Genomic DNA, 18,605 nt, shown 5'->3' on the forward strand with positions numbered 1-18,605 from the left:
CTGAGAAGAGACTTCCACATAGCCTTTAAAGGAATGTGGAGAACCGACAAGGCTTCTGACCTAATGTCCAATCCTCACCTTCTCGTGGTGCACCCTGTTGGGTATCTATTTTGATACTGAACGAACGAGGATGGGCTGGCAATTTGGGATTTAGCCAACCAAATTGTATTATTATTGGTTAAACCAAAATAAAAAATGATGGTACAACATCACAAAATTTCATGCCGGCTGGGGTGTCGCCCGGTTAAACAATGCCCCCGTTGTTTTTGCCAGGGAACCAGGGCGAACAGCGAAAAGTCAGCTACTGGAACAAATCTGAAAACAAACCCCAACTCAACTTCAGAGTTAAAGATCGGTACTATCAACGTAAGAAGCCTGAATGGCAAAGAAATGGAGCTAGCTGAGGAATTAAATAAGTACCAGATCGACATAATAGGGGTGACTGAAACAAAAAAGACCAAAACTGGTGAGATCTTTCTGAGCAATAAATACAAAATGTTATATTCAGGCAATGACAATCAAGGAAAAGAAGGAGTAGCCATAGTATTCAACACAAAATACGAGGCTAATCTTCTTGAATGGCAGTCAGTCTCAAGTAGAGTAATGTGGGCAAATATGAGAATGGGGAACTGGACAATGAGACTTTGTGCCTATGGTCCCACAGAAGGTTCTACTAAAGTAGAAGTGGAGGAATTTTTTGACGCTCTAGAAAAAGCAACTGACACAATGAAAAAGGAAAAGTTGGTCCTTGTTGGGGATCTAAATAGCAGAGTAGGAAATGATTGTGAGACATACAAAAATATTTTGGGAAAATTTGGAGAAAAGAGCAAAGCTAATAATAATGGCAAATATCTGTTGGATTTCTGCTCAGGACATGGACTGGTTATTACTAACACCATGTTCCAACATAAAAATGTGCACAAATTCACATGGAGAGAAGAGGCTAGGAATAAGAAAAGTCTCATTGACTATGTTATTGTTGATAGTGATGTTTTCTCCCTGGTGCCAGACACCAGAGTGTACAGAGGATTTGAAATTGGAAGTGATCAATATTTAGTCTTGAGCAGGATAAAATTGAATTTCATATTGGAAAGAATAACATGTAAGAAAGTTTTAAAGCCAATAAAAGTTGAGCAGCTCTCAGATGTGAACGATAGACTAAAATACAGAAAGATTATTGAAAAGAAAATGAAAGAGTTTGAGAACAGGAATCAAACCTTGGAGATTCAGTGTCAAACTCTGAAGAAAACACTGATTCTGCCAGAGAGGCATTTGGAGAGGTTGCGTGCAAGGATAAAAAAATCAGAACTCCCTCGTGGACACAGGAAGTTAAAGAGGCAGTGAAGGAAAAGAAGAAAGCATATCAAAAGTTCCTGGCAAATAAGTCAGCTTTTACTCTTACACAGAATACAGAGACAAATGTAAGAAAGCTAAACAGTGTGTAAAACTAGCTAAACAAAAGTCATGGAGGACTTTGGCAAGAACATAGAAAATAAATATCAAGAATGTTGCAAAATATTCTGGAGGTTGTTGAAGAAGCTTAAGAATGGAGGAAAGAGTGCTATAAAAGGAGTTAGAGATCATAAAGGTGACATGAAAACAGGAGAAAAAGATATCCTTTAAGTATGGAGGAATTACTTTAAAAAACTGCTAAATGAAACAAGCAGTGATGACAGCATAGTGATAAAAAAACACTGACCAGGCATGCAGTCAGGAATACATATCCATACTTGAAGTAGCAAAAGCCATCAAAGGCTTGAAATGTGGAAAGGCAGCAGGAGTAGATGGTATTCGACTAAAAATGCTGAAGTATGGTGGTGTAAGAGTCTTACAGTGGCTGCACTGCATAGTTCAGAAAGCGTGGACAGAGGGAAGAATTCCTGATGATTGGAGTAGAGCTCTCATAGTACCCATATATAAAAAGGGAAATAAAACTGAATGTGAGAATTACAGAGGTATTTCCCTATTGAGTGTTCCTGGCAAGATCTATGCAAGTATACTTTAGAAACGGTTGAGAAGAATTATGGAAGAAAAGCTTGGTGAAGAACAAACTGGATTCGGGCCAAATAGAGGCTGTCAGGATCAGATCTTCACTTTACGACAAATAGTCGATAAAGCATGGGAATATAACAAAGATCTGTATTTAAGTTTTGTCGATTTGGAAAAGGCATATGACAAGGTGCCAAGAGAGAAGCTATTCAATATGCTGCAGTTATATGGTGTCAATGGGGCATTATATCAAGCAATACTTAGTCTTTATTTGAGTTGTAAGTCAGCAGTTAGAATTGAAGTACAGGAAGATGGTTTAATGTTAAATCTGGTGTGAGACAAGGATATACATTATCCCCTCTGTTATTCATTATCTATATGGATCACATTGTGAAGGAATGTGGTATTAAACCTGATATCAAAATTGGAGATGTTAATGTCAGCTCTTTGCTTTATGCAGATGATATTATACTTCTAAATAAATCTGCTACAAGTCTGCAAGATTCTCTGACTAAATTGAATAACTCTTGTAATAGATATCGTATGAAGGTCAGCAATAAAAAGACAAAAACAATGAAAATAGGCATAATCATTGAAAATGTCAACTGTGTTGTGAATGGAGAACCTGTGGAACAAGTAAAACATTTCAGCTACTTAGGCACGATTTTTACTGAAGATGGTAAATTAAATAAAGAAATAGACAACAGAATCAGCAAAGCTAGTATGGTGGGAAGTCAATTGAATAAATTCATATGGAATAAGAGAGAAATTAGTCGGAACACTAAATTATCTGTATACAAGACAGTGTTCAAACCAGTTTTAACTTATGGGTCTGAAGCTGGGTCAGAAGTAAAACACTTGACCAAAGACTAGAGACCACAGATATGAGTCCTGAGAAAGATTAGAGGCATGAACAGTTGGCATCAATGGGAATATCATATTAAAAATGAGGATATTAGGAAAGAACTTGACATTGTCAGCATCCAGGAATGCATTAGCAGAGCTAATCTCAGGTGGTATGGTCACGTAAATAGAATGGGAGAGGAAAGCTTAGCGAAACAAGTGTTCTCTGCCAGGTTGGCAGGAAAACGACCCAGAGGAAGACCAAGATATAGGTGGATTGATACGGTACAAAGTGCTTTAAACGATAGAAATATAAGATCTGATAATGTTGGAGTCTTGACAAGTAACCAACTTATTTGGAGGAAAATTGTAAATAGGAAGTTAGTAATGATGTAATTTTTTCATGTAGTACTATCATATCCTGTACACCCCTTGAGGGTACATGGCAGGAATTAGATGATGATGATGAATACTGACCACTGCATAACCTTAAAAGAATTAGAAGAGATTATTTGTGAAATTCGCAGCTGCTCTGAGAAATCAGCCTGATTTATAACCTCTGTCCAAAAAGAAACCAAACTTTTCTAAAATAGAAGAAACTAGTGGCACCACTTGTTGTATCTTTTTGTTTGAAAGTGGCAACCTTCATTAGTGTTGTGTCAACTGTTTATGACATTTGTTTCATTAGAAGCCACACTGCCAAGAGTGACAGTGTGTTTTGATGAATGGTCAGAATAAGAGTTTCAAACAGAGAGCTGTGATTGACTTTTGTGATTAAAGTTGGTAAACGTTTTACCGAAACGCATCCAATGCTTCAAAAAGCATATAGTGATGAATGCTTATCCCGCACTCAGGTTTACAAGTGGTTTAAGCGATAGTGGTCGTGAGATGCTTAAGGACGACAAAAAGCTGGGCTGCCCAAAAACTGGACTGAGTGAAGTTAAGATCCAAAAAGTGCACGATTTCATAAAAACAAAACTGGCCATTTTCTGCGAGATTGATGGAAAATGAATTGGGATTCCGAAATCTACTGTGCACAACATTATGACCGAGAGCTTGGGCCTTAGTAAATTGAATTCGCAATTTTTTCCCCACAAGTTGACTGGCGACCAAAAAATGTATCGAATTGAACACTGCAAGGACCTCATTAAAACCGCTCATAAGGACTCAAACTTCCTTGAAACAATCATTACTGGTGACGAAATGTGGTGTTTTGAGTATGAGCCCGAAACAAAGCACCAAAGTGCGGCATGGAGACAACCAGAAAAGGGGTATCTGAAAAAAAGTTGCTTGGAAACGTCTAAAGTAAAGAATGCCGATTTGTTTCTATGATTCCAATGGCATTATCCACAAAGAATTCGTTCTGCCTGACCAAACAGTCAATGGCGAGTTTTATCTTGAAGCTCTGAAGCGATTCATAGTGAGAATTATTTGTCACGTACAGCATGAATGTCGGGATGCAGGCAGCTGGTCACTTTTGCAATATTGCACCATCTCATCGTTCGAACATTGTAAGACAGTTTTTGAGCAAAAACCAAGTTTGTGTTGGATCGCTCCTCTTTCTCTTCCCTCCGACTTCATTTGCCGATGAAAGGAAAGTGATATGACACCATTGAAAATGTTCAAGTGGCAGCAACCACGACCCTCAACAGTATCCTAAAAACCGATATAAAAAATTCATTTAACGAATTAATTGACCGTGCCAAACACTGTATCAAAGCTGAGGGAGAGTATATTGATTGAAATAAATTCTTTGAATAATTCATCCCGGCTGGCCAAGTGGTTAGCATATCTGTTCTCCAACCAAAAGGCTGCGGGATCGAATCCCGATGTGGGCATGGATGTTTGTGAGTGTCTGTGGAAATACTATTGGTGATGGTCAGTGGTAGATGCCGTTGGTGTAGTTGTGGTCAGTTGGTGGATTGAGCACGTGCCCTCCCTCGGAGTCCTTGGACTCCCTGGAGATATCTAATAATAATATAACAGGCCTGTGTTTTATTTTCTATCAAAAGTTTGGTTTCTTTATGGACAGAGGGTATAAATAATTATGGTTGCATTACACTTCCCAAAATATGGGAAACAATTCGAGATCCCAGTTTACTTCTTAGGCCACCAACAGGTGCTCCCCATTAACACAGTTAGGACTAGTCTTTCATCCATGTCTCACTTAGTTTTGTGTTGCCTGTGTGTTACAATTCTCATTGTACTCCCTGAACAATGCCTTAATGAGAGACAAAATATTGGAAGAATAACATTTTTAATCCTTTCTTGATGCTGTTTCACTCCATTAAGCCAAGGACTAGTCATTCATCCACGTGTTTCACTCATGGATGACAACACAAAAGAGAGAGGTAATCATTAGCAATCTCACAATTAACAGTGGAAGAAAATTAAAAATCTATACATCCTATCATACATATAAACAGCCAAACTAGCAATATTTTGTCCAGAGAATAGCCTTAAAAAAAAATTTCCTATTTCATAGAAATTCTGAATAAATCAACTTACCATATTCAGCTACTGTAAAAGTTTTCTTAACTATCTGTCCCTAAAAAGCAAAATACAGTATATGAAAGAGTGTTTTCACAGTATTAAAATAGCTATTATTCTGACTGTTTAGGTGTATTATCAATTGCCTTTAAATTTGTGTGTGTCACAAATACCTATTTGAGATCAATGCTCCTTAAAACACTTATCAAATTTTCAAGTATGCACGATGACAAAGAGTAACATGATTTGCATTATACATACTAACTGAAATATTTCAACTGTTTCAAAGATCTTTCAAAATATGCAACACTACAATGGGACAAGAAAAAAAAATTACTTTCACTCATATTGCACAAACGACAGTATTATTTAATATAAGTATTAGTGTAATCACTCTGTGTTTGTAGTTATTATTGTGGGCAAAGTCAATCGGTGATGTCAAAAACTATATGCTATAGTTCTAATGAGAAACGTTTTATTTAATTTCTTTTTTATGAGAAACTAATTTCATTAGTTTCTCATAAAAAAATTAAATTATGGCACTTAACACCATTCAGTACTCCTACACTGATGCACAATGCAATCCAATTTAAGTGACACTTGCAGTGTGTTGCCTAGTATGAAAGAATTACTGGTATGCATACCAGTAATTAACAAGATATGACAGTAACATAATTATGATTACATGCCAATTCTTCCAACTCCTTCCCACACTTGGATCTAAAACACTTCTCAGTCAGCCCATCTACAGTAACAAACAAATTAATCCAAACACTCACATTTTAAAGAAATATGTTAATTTTACAAGAAAATATGTACAAAAATTAAGCTCTAACTTTACCTAGTAATTTATAGGTGTTCCTAATAAGTTTGATAACTCGCTTAGGCACAGACTACCAATCCAAAACACATTTTTCTTATTTCTGCATCTTGAAACGATACTTTTATAAAGATTGTATTAAGTTATCCTTTGTATCAACAATTTAATTTTCCAAGTCTCTTTTCACTATAACTCAAAAGAAAATTTGTGGACCAATGTCAGTAGATTTACCTGGTCAATGAAGCAATTGAATGTTATGATTTTTGAGAAACTCACTTTATGGAGTACAGCATGGAGCGAGATCCTGTTGGAAGATTGTCTTTCTGGATCTGTGGGACTACTCTTTTCTCCAATATTTTCGATTTTTTTTTTTTTTTTTTTTTTTTTTATGTACTGGTCACTTTTCATCATACCATCAGCAAACACAAGTGAGACTGTACTGTCATGTAAAACAACTCCAGAACATCTTTTTAGCTGGGTGTTTAAGAGCATGTTGAAGGTGGGAAGGAGAAGTCTTCTCAGCTGCTGATTTGCTGAACGTAGGATACTTGCTTTCCTTGGACAAAGAAATGGTCTCGTCTGAGAATATGACCTTCTTCCATTGTTGAACAGTCTAATCTTTGGACACTTTTGCCCAGTGAGCCTCTTTTTCTGCATAGCCTTTATCGAGTTGTTTATTTTATGGTCTGTGGGCAGTCCTCCCTGCTTCCAATCTTCGACGAACTCTCATGTTAGAAACATGAGATTAATTCTACTAGCTGCCAGGTTTCTATTTAAGTCTACAGCAGACAATCTTGGATTAATTTTGCTTTTCCTAACTGGTAAAAGATCTTGAGTAAGTGTAGTTTTCCTTTTTTGCCCACATTTTCCTTCTCTGTTAAGAAGGAAAAAGGTACCTGTTAAGAGTATCCAAACCAATACCACACTCATTGGTAATTTGTGTGTGAGTCATGGATGTTTGGTGAAAAAGAGTATATTTTTGAATGCTTTCTTTGAGATGTATCCATTTTATAGCTACACAAAATGAATAAAATACTATGTGTCAACTTGTTTACACTATTAAAAACACACAACACCATTAATAAACATCATAGACAATTAAAACATACAACAGTCATCCAAAACAGTGAACTAAACTAAACTAAATAGTAAATCAAAGGCAAAACCAAAATTGTGAACTGAAACAAAAACAAACTTTATGAAAATTTAGCTTGTTCAAAATAATTTGTTTGCCACTGTATATTTCAGTCTTCCTATGTCACTTTCCAGTCATTTTTGCTTTTACTATTCTTACTATCTCAGTTGTTTAAGTGACCAAATCACCCACTTCCTTGTATATTAATAATGCCAAGCTATTTTCTGATATCTTAATTTTTAATATAGTTCTGCTATTGACACCTCATCACCCTTAATTTATCTCAGAATTCTTATAATTGCAATTTCAAATGCTTGAAATTGCAATTATAATTATCAATTTTTTTTTAATGAGTCTCACACGAAAGTTGTATTCCTAAAGGTGAGTTAACCAGTATAACTGGTTAACTCACCTTTAGTTACCTACTGTATATTAGTACTGCAGCTCGATTGAGAGTTAGATAACCCAGCTTTCCCTGCTCTAGAATCCAAACATGGCATTTTTTCAAGCCACTTCTGGCTTATTATGGTGGTTTCCCATTGGAAAACAAAAATTTTCTACCACTTAGTCTTTTACAACCATGTCACCATGGAAACTGAACCCGCAGCCTGTTGGTTAGCAAATGTTTTCTACTTCTATCCCATCCCATCCCTCAGCCATACGGCTGGTGGGGATAGCTGTATACTACCATACTAGGGAGATGATTATGGGCAAGGTTGTTTCCCATTGCCTTCCTTGCCATAATACATTTATGACTGTAGCTGTGTGTGTTCACAGGACTGGTTTGCCTGTTTTGAGGGATGAAAAATCCAAGTTATCAGAAGGAAAAACCCCTCCATATGAGACTGGTTAACTCACCTTTAGTCGAAAGATACCAGATAAAGGATCCTCGTGTCATAGATGGGAATTGAACCCAGGTCTTTCTAACAAAAGCTTTGTCTATACCGACCGAGCTACAGAGGCTCGGTTTTCTATTTAATCAGTCAAAATGTATAACTTATGACATAGGTGGCAAGTTTTATTGACTTTATTACCAAGTATCTCTGCTTTCCAAATAGGTTGTAGGTTCAACACCCACAAGAGGTATGGATGTATTATGGATTTCATCACTCAGTGTAAAACCACTACCTGTACTTACTGGAGGCTTCAAGTGGCTGAAAAAGTCTTGTTTTGTCTCTATAGCAGAATTTTAGGAATGCATTAGAAAGTTTAAAAAAATAAAAACTTAAGTCCATTCAAAATACTAATATTTATTTTTGTGGTTTATCACTTTCCACAGATGGGCATCAAAGTTTACTTGGAATAAGGCTTTTGTTTCCTATCCTGACAGCTAATTTTTACTGATGAATTTTATATCAAATCTCAACAATTCATTTTATTACTTTTAGATTTAAGAGGATAATGTTATTAGCAAAAATTAAAAAGGACGTTAAGTTTACTGTATATATCAGAGTGAATCTATCCTTAATAATGTGGTCCAGGTAGATTATAGACAATGCAGGAAATAGAATACATTCTAATTTAATATACAGCAATCTTCTGGTACATTTGAGATAAGAGTGTATAAATATTTAAAGAGTGTATAAATTCCATTTACACCAGCAGAATTTTCTACCCCACAATGATATATAGACTTAACTATTTATCCTAGGTGTTATCTATTATTTTCACTTTTTTTTTAACTTAATAGTTTTTTTAATGTACTTACAGAGACATCCAAAAATCTTATTTTTATATCTTACGTGAATCTCACCAATGAAGGGTAAACTTATTGTACATTAGTATCGTGTTAGGTGGGTAGGATTATAAAATTAGCTAATCCTTGTTTTAGTAATATACTAGCCTTTTATGATAAAGTTAAAAGAGCAGTAGATGAGGGAAAGGCATATACTGCCATTTTCTTGGATTTAGCAAAGGCATTTGACAGGATGCCAAATGATAAGTTGATATTTAAGTTGCAGCACATGGGTTTGGATGTCAGGTCAGTCAACTAGATTCAGGATTGGCTGTCTGATAGGTATCAGAGAGTTGTGTATGGTGGGACAGTTTCAAGGAAGCAGAGAATTACAAGTGGGGTCCCACAGGGCTCAGTACTGGGACCTATATTGTTTAACCTTTATATCAATGACATTGTCAGTGGATTGCAGGGGGATATTCAGTTGTTTGCAGATGATGTGAAGCTGGGAAAGGTTATTAGTAATAGTGCAGATGCAGCAGCCCTGCAAGAGGATTTGAATAAGCTAGATAGATGGGCAAACGAATTGGGGTGTCGGTTTAATACAGCAAAATGTAAAGTCTTGAGGTTTGAGAAACATCGATGGGACAATGCATACTCTATGGGAGGAGTTATACTAGAGGAAGTAGGGGAGACAAGAGATCTGGGGTTAATGATTGATATAAACCTGAAATTTAGGGGACATATTGCAAAGGTGGTCAATGTGACACAGAGGATTGCTGCAATGATGAGAAAGATGCTGACCTACAGAGATAAGAGTTATTATTCCATTGTATAAGACCCTGATCAGACCACACTTAGACTATTGTTCTCAGATTTGGTCCCCAGGATTTGTGAAGGGGATAAATTAACTGTGGAAAGGTAAATTAACAAAGGCAGATAAAGATTGTTTCAGGACTGTACAATGTTAGTTATGAGGATCGGATGAGGGAATGTAGACTGCAAAGTTTGGTGGATAGAAGGAGAGGTGATATGACTGAGACTTTTAAACTGTTGAGAGGTGGTTACAGGATTGACACTGGGAGTTCTTTTGTTTGGTTGAACATCAGGAAGGAGTGATGACAAGGGGCCATCCCTGGAAGTTACGAAAGGAAACTGTGAGCAAGAGGGCGAGGAGTGGTTTCTTTGCATGGAGGGTGGTTGAACCATGGAATTCATTGCCTGATAGTGGTGAGAGCAAGAATGGTCAATGAGTGGTATGATACTGTTTCCTAGGAGGGACCTCCCACAATGAGTCTTGATAGACTGCGTTTCCTAGGAAGGACCTCCCACGATGAGTCTTTTGACTCCATGGAGGCGTGAATAATAATCCAAAAGAAACTGATCGACAGCCCAAACATGGATTTTTGTCAAGCCAATTGAGGTCCCCAAAAGAAGGCAGTCTTACACCAGGCAATGAAGTTTACCCCCCCCCAAAGACATTTTATGAACATCCACAGACACATAGGATTCGAACCCACAGCTTGGAGGGGAAGCATAATCCACTCCAAGGCCAGCAACTTCCTGATACTTGTGGTACTCTGAACTAAGAAATCCAAAATTTTCCAACCATCTTGAAATCATTTCCTGACATGTACCCTCAAGGAATGCAAGATACTATGATAATGCTACATAATTAAGTTTACATTAGCTGTCAGTCAACCATTTTCTTCAAAATTGCTCTAATCTATTATGCCTCTAACATTATGAAATATTAGATTTGTCTTCTGAGGCAATACAAACTCATCAATTCATATAGTTTTGGTCTTTTTTTTTCTGAAAAATCTGTACCCTATCTTCACCCATTCTGTTTACATGACCATGCACCTTAGATTAGCTTTCAAGAATCTGTAAGCTCAAGTAGAAAACTCAGCTGGAGCAGATCCATTCCAATCTTCTCTTGTGCTAGATTTAATGGCCAGCCCAGTAAATTGACTTCTTTGAAACCCAATTGTTGCTCTGACACAATTAAGTGTCCTATCTGCATAGTGGATTATGGCTGTCAATTACACATGCTAACCAGTTTACTTGTTTTGTGGTATGAGAAACCAGTTTATGGGAGAAAAATCTTGTCATCTGAGACCACTTAATTTAACATTTAGTTGAAAGCTCTAAAAGATTCTTCACATGGGATTTGAACAAAGATCTTTTCAATCAAAGTGCATAATTGAAACTGAAAAAGGGAAGCTTTACTGAGCCTTTATAGCTCAGTATTAATAATGATGAAACATGATTAATGCTGTTCTCTTCCACCCAATGTTACTCCAGCAGACATGCATTTACATCATAAATTTGATAATTAGATACAATATTTTTTGTTAGTATTAATGTATTCTGAGTAGAGCAGCAGAAGCACTGAAAATGATTTAAATACAGTAAATCATTGAATTACACGGTTAATTCGTTCCGAAGGTTTCCATGCAAATTGAAAATTCTTGGTCGTAAACTAGTTTATAATGCAGTAGCATCTTGGATTTCCTCTTGTAAGATTATCAGCATTCATTGTTAATCTTTATAATTATGGAAATTAAAAGTAGAAAATATTCAAGGACATGAAAAATGTAACATGCTTACAAAATGAATGAATCTACTGTTAGAACTATAACAGAAAAGTTCACATTATGAGCACATGAAAAGCCCAGCGTTGATGCAACCCATGATCGCTTCCAAGACAAGAGGCACATTAATAGAAGAAATGGAAAAATTATTGGAGATTCTGATTGAATATATTCAAAAACAAATGGTGAGTGATAATGATAAGATTCTTATTGTGACTACATGCACTCTTATTCTCAATTATATTACTTTTCTCAGACATATTTAGGGTTTATATTGTTTTGAATATAGATTCAAAACAATATACATTCACTAACAAGACAACTTCTGCTCGAGGCAGAAAAAGAAAATGACAGGCATCAGCTGTGCATCAGCTTATTAGGAAAACCATCAGTTATTATATTAAATAGAGGATATTGTAGATCCAACCATATGTTATAATGCTGTTGTAGAAAAGAAATTGGTTTCAAAAATTTACCATAAAAAAACTGATGCTGAAGTTTATATGATAACATAACCTTTAGCATTGGAGTTGCCTTGATATGCACTATAAAATACATAATCTCTGCCAAGAAGCTCACATGTTTGTCTTTTATTACAAGGTTAAAATTTTCTAAGAAATTTGAAACTTTGGCTATAAAATATGGCTGGATCCATAATATCCTCCATTTTAATATCTTATCTATGAAATTTGAAGCTTTTTTATCACTTTATTTTTGCCATCTGTCATGTTCACACATTGACACTTGACAGATGGCATTGCTAGTCATAAATATTACAACCATCTATGAATCTGTAGAAGTAGAGAGTTTTTCTGTATTTTTTTGAAATGTTTATTACTTGTCTAGTTGGCCAAGTGCATAGTGTGCTCTCCAACCAACTGGCTGCAATTTTGAATTCCACTGCGACATGGATGTTTGTGAAAGTCTGCATCAGTTTTTTTATGGTAAATTTTCGAAACCAATTTATTTCAAAGTGTTATATAGTAATTATTCTACCTCAAGTAGCCAATTTTTAAATGGGTAAGCACATCATTTGAAACCTGGAATAGTACTACTCAACCATACATTGTGAACAGTATCCTCACTTAAACAGCAACAAATCATTTTCAAATTCAATTGGTTAATTCAAAGATTACTGTATATACTTCTCATGTTAGGAAAAAGAAAAATCAGAAAAATAAAGTTAACTGCTTAGATGGACCTGAGAGAAAGTACTCACTAAAACATCAACATGAATTGTCCAGTCTCCAAGGATAGGCTGGTCAGATAACTGTAAATCTTCTGAAACAATACCTAAATAAATATATAAAGCAATTAAGAATTTTAACAATATTTGAATAAAACTAATAAGCTGATTTAAGAATAGAAAGTGGATTGTGTTAAAATTGTCAATATTCTAGCCAACTTTTCTATGACCTGTCGCAATAAAAAAAAATGCTATTAAGCATTTGTAAAACATTTGTAGAACTAAAGTTCAACTTGCATCTCCAATAGTAAAAAATTGCTTCTGAAATGCAAATATTTCTGGTGTATAGAAAACAAGAAAATGTTTATCCCTAAAAACATGAGTTTATAATAGAAATTTGGAATTTAACAATAAATATTCTTCCCTTTCATTTTTTTTTTTTTTTAGCAAATTATTTTTTTTTTACTGGTTAGCATGTTCATAGGATAAGGTATAAAAAATTCTGTTTGCATAATTTAGTAGGCATGTACTTTCTGTTGGAAGGACATTTAGTTTTGTGATAAGAAACTAACAATGTTTGGATGTATGTTAAATTACTAAGGACAAAATGAGTTACCTGTTAGCTAATAATCTAGAAATAAAAACTGCATGACCCATAAGTGGTAAGTTTAATGAAAAGTTAAAAGAAATATTCAATGTAGAAAAATAGATTTCAAATACTCTGAAACTTTCAAACCAGCAGAAAATTAGACAAAGTAGTGATTTGTTCAGTTCCTGGAGTAGAGGTGCAGAGTGCAATTAAAAATCTTCAAAATGAGCATAAATTTTGAATTAATCTGTATAGGATATGTTTCAAACATTTTCATCACATATCTATAGCAGTTAGAAGCTCTGGATATTACTGGAATGAGCATTTTAAGCTAAAGGCAAAAGCAACAGATTCTACTGAAATATTGAATATAAACTTTTATATTAAAAAAGTCTCACAACTGGAAAGCAAGTAATGCAATTTACCATCATTTGTTGTTCATATAAAAACTAGTCTAAAACTGAAGCATACTGATCCATATAATAGTATCTTGCAAGGGAAAAAAATTTCGAAAATCTTATATATTTGAAACCAATTATTGATAAATACTTAATGATTTTCAATGTAAGCATCGTACATTGAAAACCATTACTGCAATACATGAAGGAACATGCATTATTTTATTCTTTTGCACGGATTTGAAAAATAAGATGGAAAAATAAGAAATTTCCAATTTGTAAATAAATGTATTGCCAAGGCTAACCTCATTACATTTCAACTACACTGATTCTAAATTATTGTCAGGGTTTCCATAGCCTATAATTTTTCAAACTAGAAACAAAAAACTGCTTACAGTATATGAAAGTGCAACTCAAAAAGTATTATTACCTATAGAATCAATAGGTAATAATAATATATAGGTGAAGAATGTTAAACCACCTCTACATGCACGCCTTTAGTGCACATGAGATGTCCAGATGACAATCAATTTCCATCTAAGTGTTCATCGTTTGCAATGTAACTTTTCTATCACAGCAAATTCTGGTCTTCAGTTCATCAAGGAAGGTCATAGGGGTCTGGTAAACAGTGTCCTTCATGTATCCCCACAAGAAAAAAATCAAATAGCATAATACCGGGTAAGCATGGGTACAATGGAATTAGTCCATCATGCCCAACCCAATGCCCAGGAAAATGCATGTCAAAAAATTCTTGACAGTAAGTAATTAGTAAGAGCCCAATGTGGTGCTCTATCTTGCTGGAATGCTACATTTGGCTTATGATCTTCCAACTGGGGCAAAAGATATAGCTGTAGCATATCCAGATAGTTAACCACTGTCACTGTTTTTTCCACAAAGAGAAAGAACTCCAAAACTTCTGAACATGATAAAGCACACCAGATTTACCTTTGGACTGACTCTCTTTCAAATACTTTGAATAGTGTGAGGGTTTTCTGATCCCAATATTCTGCAATTATGATGATTTACCCTCCCTGATATGTCAAACGTTGCTTCATCACTAAATATCCATCTCTGAAGATAAATTTTCATCAGCTTCGACTTTTGACAAAATATCTTGGGCAAATTGGAAACAGCAGTGTTTATCATCTGGCAGTAAAGCCTGCACAAACTGCAGTTGGTAGGAAAAGAGTTGAAGGTGGTTATGAACAGCCCCCATACAGCATTTGTGGTATACCTAATTGCAAAGAAGCTCATTTAGCAATTTTTGTGGGCTTTGATTTAATGCTTCCTGGATTCGATCAACATCTTCCTGCAAAGTGCTCAGTCTTCCCACTCTTCTCTGGTGCTGAACACCACCAGTCTCTTGAAACTGCTTTAATCAACATTGGATAGCATCATCTTGGATGTTTTCCATAATGAGTTCTTTAATGACATTGTGTTATGATAACTGTTTCAAAAACCAAAGTACATTGCTTTCTCTTAAACACTCCCCATTTTGAAGTATGATGTCATATCTCCCAGACATCAATGAAGTGTAATAAATTTAGTTTAATCCTTTATTCAAGTGTAAGCAAACAAAGTTTGCACCTGAAGTATCTTCAAGACTAAGGCAACTCATGGTAAAGGTGGACCAAGCTTTCATCATTCCTTGTTTTAGTATCTCCCATAATGCAAAGCACATCTCCTTGCAGACATGTATAATGCTATGCATTAAAAGAAAGGCCACTACCCAGACCTTGGATAAAGGATTAAACTAAATTTATTATAGTTTAACCAAGTGGGGAAAAAACTTCCAACATCAATGCAGTGAGTACAGTGTTGCCCAATAAAACTGAATTACTTTCATATTCTGTAAGCAGTTTTATTTTGTTGTTTCTGGTTTGAAAATTATAGACCATGGAAACCCTCAACAATAATGTAGAATCACCCTGTGTATAATTTATTTTCATACATGTGAAATTCATCCTTGTGAACAAACAAAACTTGTATAGCAAAAATTGAAAATATCAAAGAATAAAGAAAATACCAGTAAAACAGTACACAAAACTGTGTACTGTTTTACCTTAATTTTTTTTTTTTTTTTATATAGCAAAGATGGTTAATTAAATATGGAAGTAGATAGACTACATCAAGTCTGGTATAGTGGAAAGCCAGCTGAATAAATTTATATATAATAAAATAAAGAGGACAATCAAGCAAAGGTCAAGTTAACAGTAGTATTCAACCCTTTTTTTTTTTTTAAATCAAATACTGAAGACCAGAGATAGTCTAAGAAAATTAGAAGATGGTAAAGGAAGTACTTCCTGAAAATAAAGAGAACATTAATATTCAAGGATGAGAAATCAGAGCTAATCCATGATGGGATGGTCACTTAAAATGGGAAATGAAAGATTAGCAATACAAATGCTTGAAGCAAACATTTAGATAGCAATACACAGAAAAACAAGATTAGGTTTGCTGATGCAGTTCAGAGTGCTTTAGAGAAAAATCAGTTCAAATAGATACCAAACAACTAATGTCAATTTGGAAGAACCTGAAACCTAGCTATGAATGTCGGTTACTGTCATATCTAGTACATCTCTACGGAGTTTAACACTAGAAGGTAATTAACTCAAAATTAAAAAAACAAGCAGTGAGAAAATTGCACTGATAATAAGCCAATTCAATGATTCAAACAATACAATAAAAATCTTAAATTACCTTTTGAAGTAAACACTCTGTTCCACTGTTTAATGCGGTTTCCAGCAGCATCCTAAAAAAATAAAAAATTTTACACCAGAAGCATACCAGATATTACAGGAAACAACTTCATAATGTATTTTTTGAAATTATGCAGAGAAAAAGAAACAGCATAGTTACAGTAGCTATTTTGAATTGCGGAACAATTCAAGAATATCTTTAAGAGTAGCAGCTACTAATGTGTTATGGCAAACAGTTATTTCTTTCTTTTTCAAAGAACCGTGTCTTCTTAAAACATTAATTACTTGCCTCTCAGATGGTCAGCTTTCTTTTCCACTTATAGAAAGCCAATAAACAATGAAATATCTGAATAAACAATAACATCATATAGGGTGACAAATCAGGACTATCTTTTATCTATTACAATTTGAACTGTTTCACAATATGAAGTGACCAGCGCTTGGTGCCAAGTAGGTTAAAAATGAATCACATTGAAAAGAAGGGTATGTAAGAAAGATACAAGAAGAATAAGTTGAGCAGCTTTTAAAAGTAAACTATAGACTCAACTATACAAATATTATTGAAGAAGACAATTAATTTTGAAAATAAGAACAAAAAATTAAAGTCGCAGTAGCAAGCTCTGAAGAAAATTGATTCAGCTAAGGAGGTATATAGTGAAGTTATCGTAACAGATAGAAAAATAAAAACATCACGGTGAACACAAAAAGTTAAAGAAGCAGTCCAGTCATAGAAAAGAAGAAAGCATACAAAACGTTCCTGGAAAATAAGTCAGCAGATGCCCTAAAAGAATACAGAGGAAAAAATTTATAAAAGCTAAGCAATGTGTAAATAAAAGTAGCTAAACGAAAGTCATGGGAAGACATTGGTAAGAATACAGAAGATAAATGTCACGAAGGTGGCAAAATGTTCTGCAGGCTATTGAGAAAGCTTAGAAATGGAAGAAAGAGTACTGTAAAAGGAATCAGAAATGATAAAGGCAATATGAAAATTGAAGATAAAGATATCCTAGATGTCTGGAGTAATGATTTGAAAGACAAAGGAAACAAGACTGACAATTAGTAATAGAAATTTTCAAGAGGAATGCAAACAAGAGTACATATCAATACTTGGGATAGAAAAAGCTATCAAGCTTGAAATGTGGAAGCTGGAAAATGTGATATTCAACCAGAAATGCTTAAATATGGAGATAAGTTATGCAGTGGCTACACTGCATAATTCAGAGGGCCTAGTCAGAAGATCGAATTCCAGATAATTGGAGGAGAGCTCTCATAGTTTCCATCTATAAAAAAAGAGAATAAACTGAATGTGAGAATTAGAGGAATTTCTTTAAGTGTGTTTCCAGGCAAGATTTGTGCACGTATACTGTACTTGAAAAGAGGTTGAGAAAAATTGCAGAGGAGAAACTTTGACATGGTGATCACAGAAAATCTTTTCAAAACATTACAATTATATGGGATGAATGGAATATTATACAGAACAATACATAGCTATATTTAAGTTTAAGTCAGCAGTTGGAATTGAAGGAAATACAGAAAGATAGTTTGATGAAAAATCTGGCATAAGACAAGGATGCACATTATCTCCACTCTTATCTATATGGATCACATTATGAAAGAAAGTGGCCTTCAACCTGATTAGAATTGGAGATATCAAACTTAGTGCAGATGTACTCCTAAACACATCCAATCCAAGTCTCAGGATTCTCAAACTAAACTGAATAACAGGCTGTAATAAATTTGGCATGAAAATCAGCAATAAAAAGATCAAACTGAAAATAGGTAGGAGCATAGAAAATTTCAGCTGCATTCTTGACCTATAGAAGAAATAAAATACTTTAGCTATTTAGGCATAGATCTTAGTGATGGTGGCAAATTAAATTGGAAATAAGCAGAATGAGCAAAGCTGGCATGATGGGGAACCAGCTGAATAAATTTATATGGAATAAGAAAGAAATTAGCCAAGACACTGAACTAGCAATATACAAGATGCTGTTCAAACTAGTTTTAAGTTTATAGTTCTGAGATATGGATTAGAAATAAAGCACTTAATGAAAGACTAACCAAAGATGAGTTCTGAGAAAGTTAGGAGTGAATGCTAACAATGTCAGTCAATATCTTCATTTTTTATATGACTCTGCCATTGATACCATTCATTCCTAACGTTCTCAGAACTCATCTGTGGTT

At 34.8% G+C, this 18,605-nt stretch overlaps 1 protein-coding gene across 3 annotated transcripts in view; it reads right to left on the bottom strand.

The window, feature by feature from the left end:
* The window catches only part of Tep2 (Thioester-containing protein 2), a 320,565-nt gene that overhangs the window by 210,697 nt on the left and 91,263 nt on the right, over positions 1-18,605 (bottom strand). For all 3 annotated transcript variants that reach the window (XM_090397649.1, XM_090397651.1, XM_090397650.1), the window contains exons 7-9: positions 16,423-16,474; positions 12,769-12,842; positions 5,341-5,380 (exon numbers count right to left, since the gene is read on the bottom strand). In XM_090397649.1, coding sequence (XP_090253775.1) covers positions 5,341-5,380; positions 12,769-12,842; positions 16,423-16,474 — 166 coding nt within the window. The remainder of the gene's footprint in view (positions 1-5,340; positions 5,381-12,768; positions 12,843-16,422; positions 16,475-18,605) is intronic.

This window comes from Typopeltis vanoorti, chromosome 9 (assembly GCF_054136105.1).
Source record: "Typopeltis vanoorti isolate ZY-2024b chromosome 9, IOZ_Tvanoo_1.0, whole genome shotgun sequence".
In the NCBI taxonomy this organism is placed as follows: domain Eukaryota; kingdom Metazoa; phylum Arthropoda; class Arachnida; order Uropygi; family Thelyphonidae; genus Typopeltis; species Typopeltis vanoorti.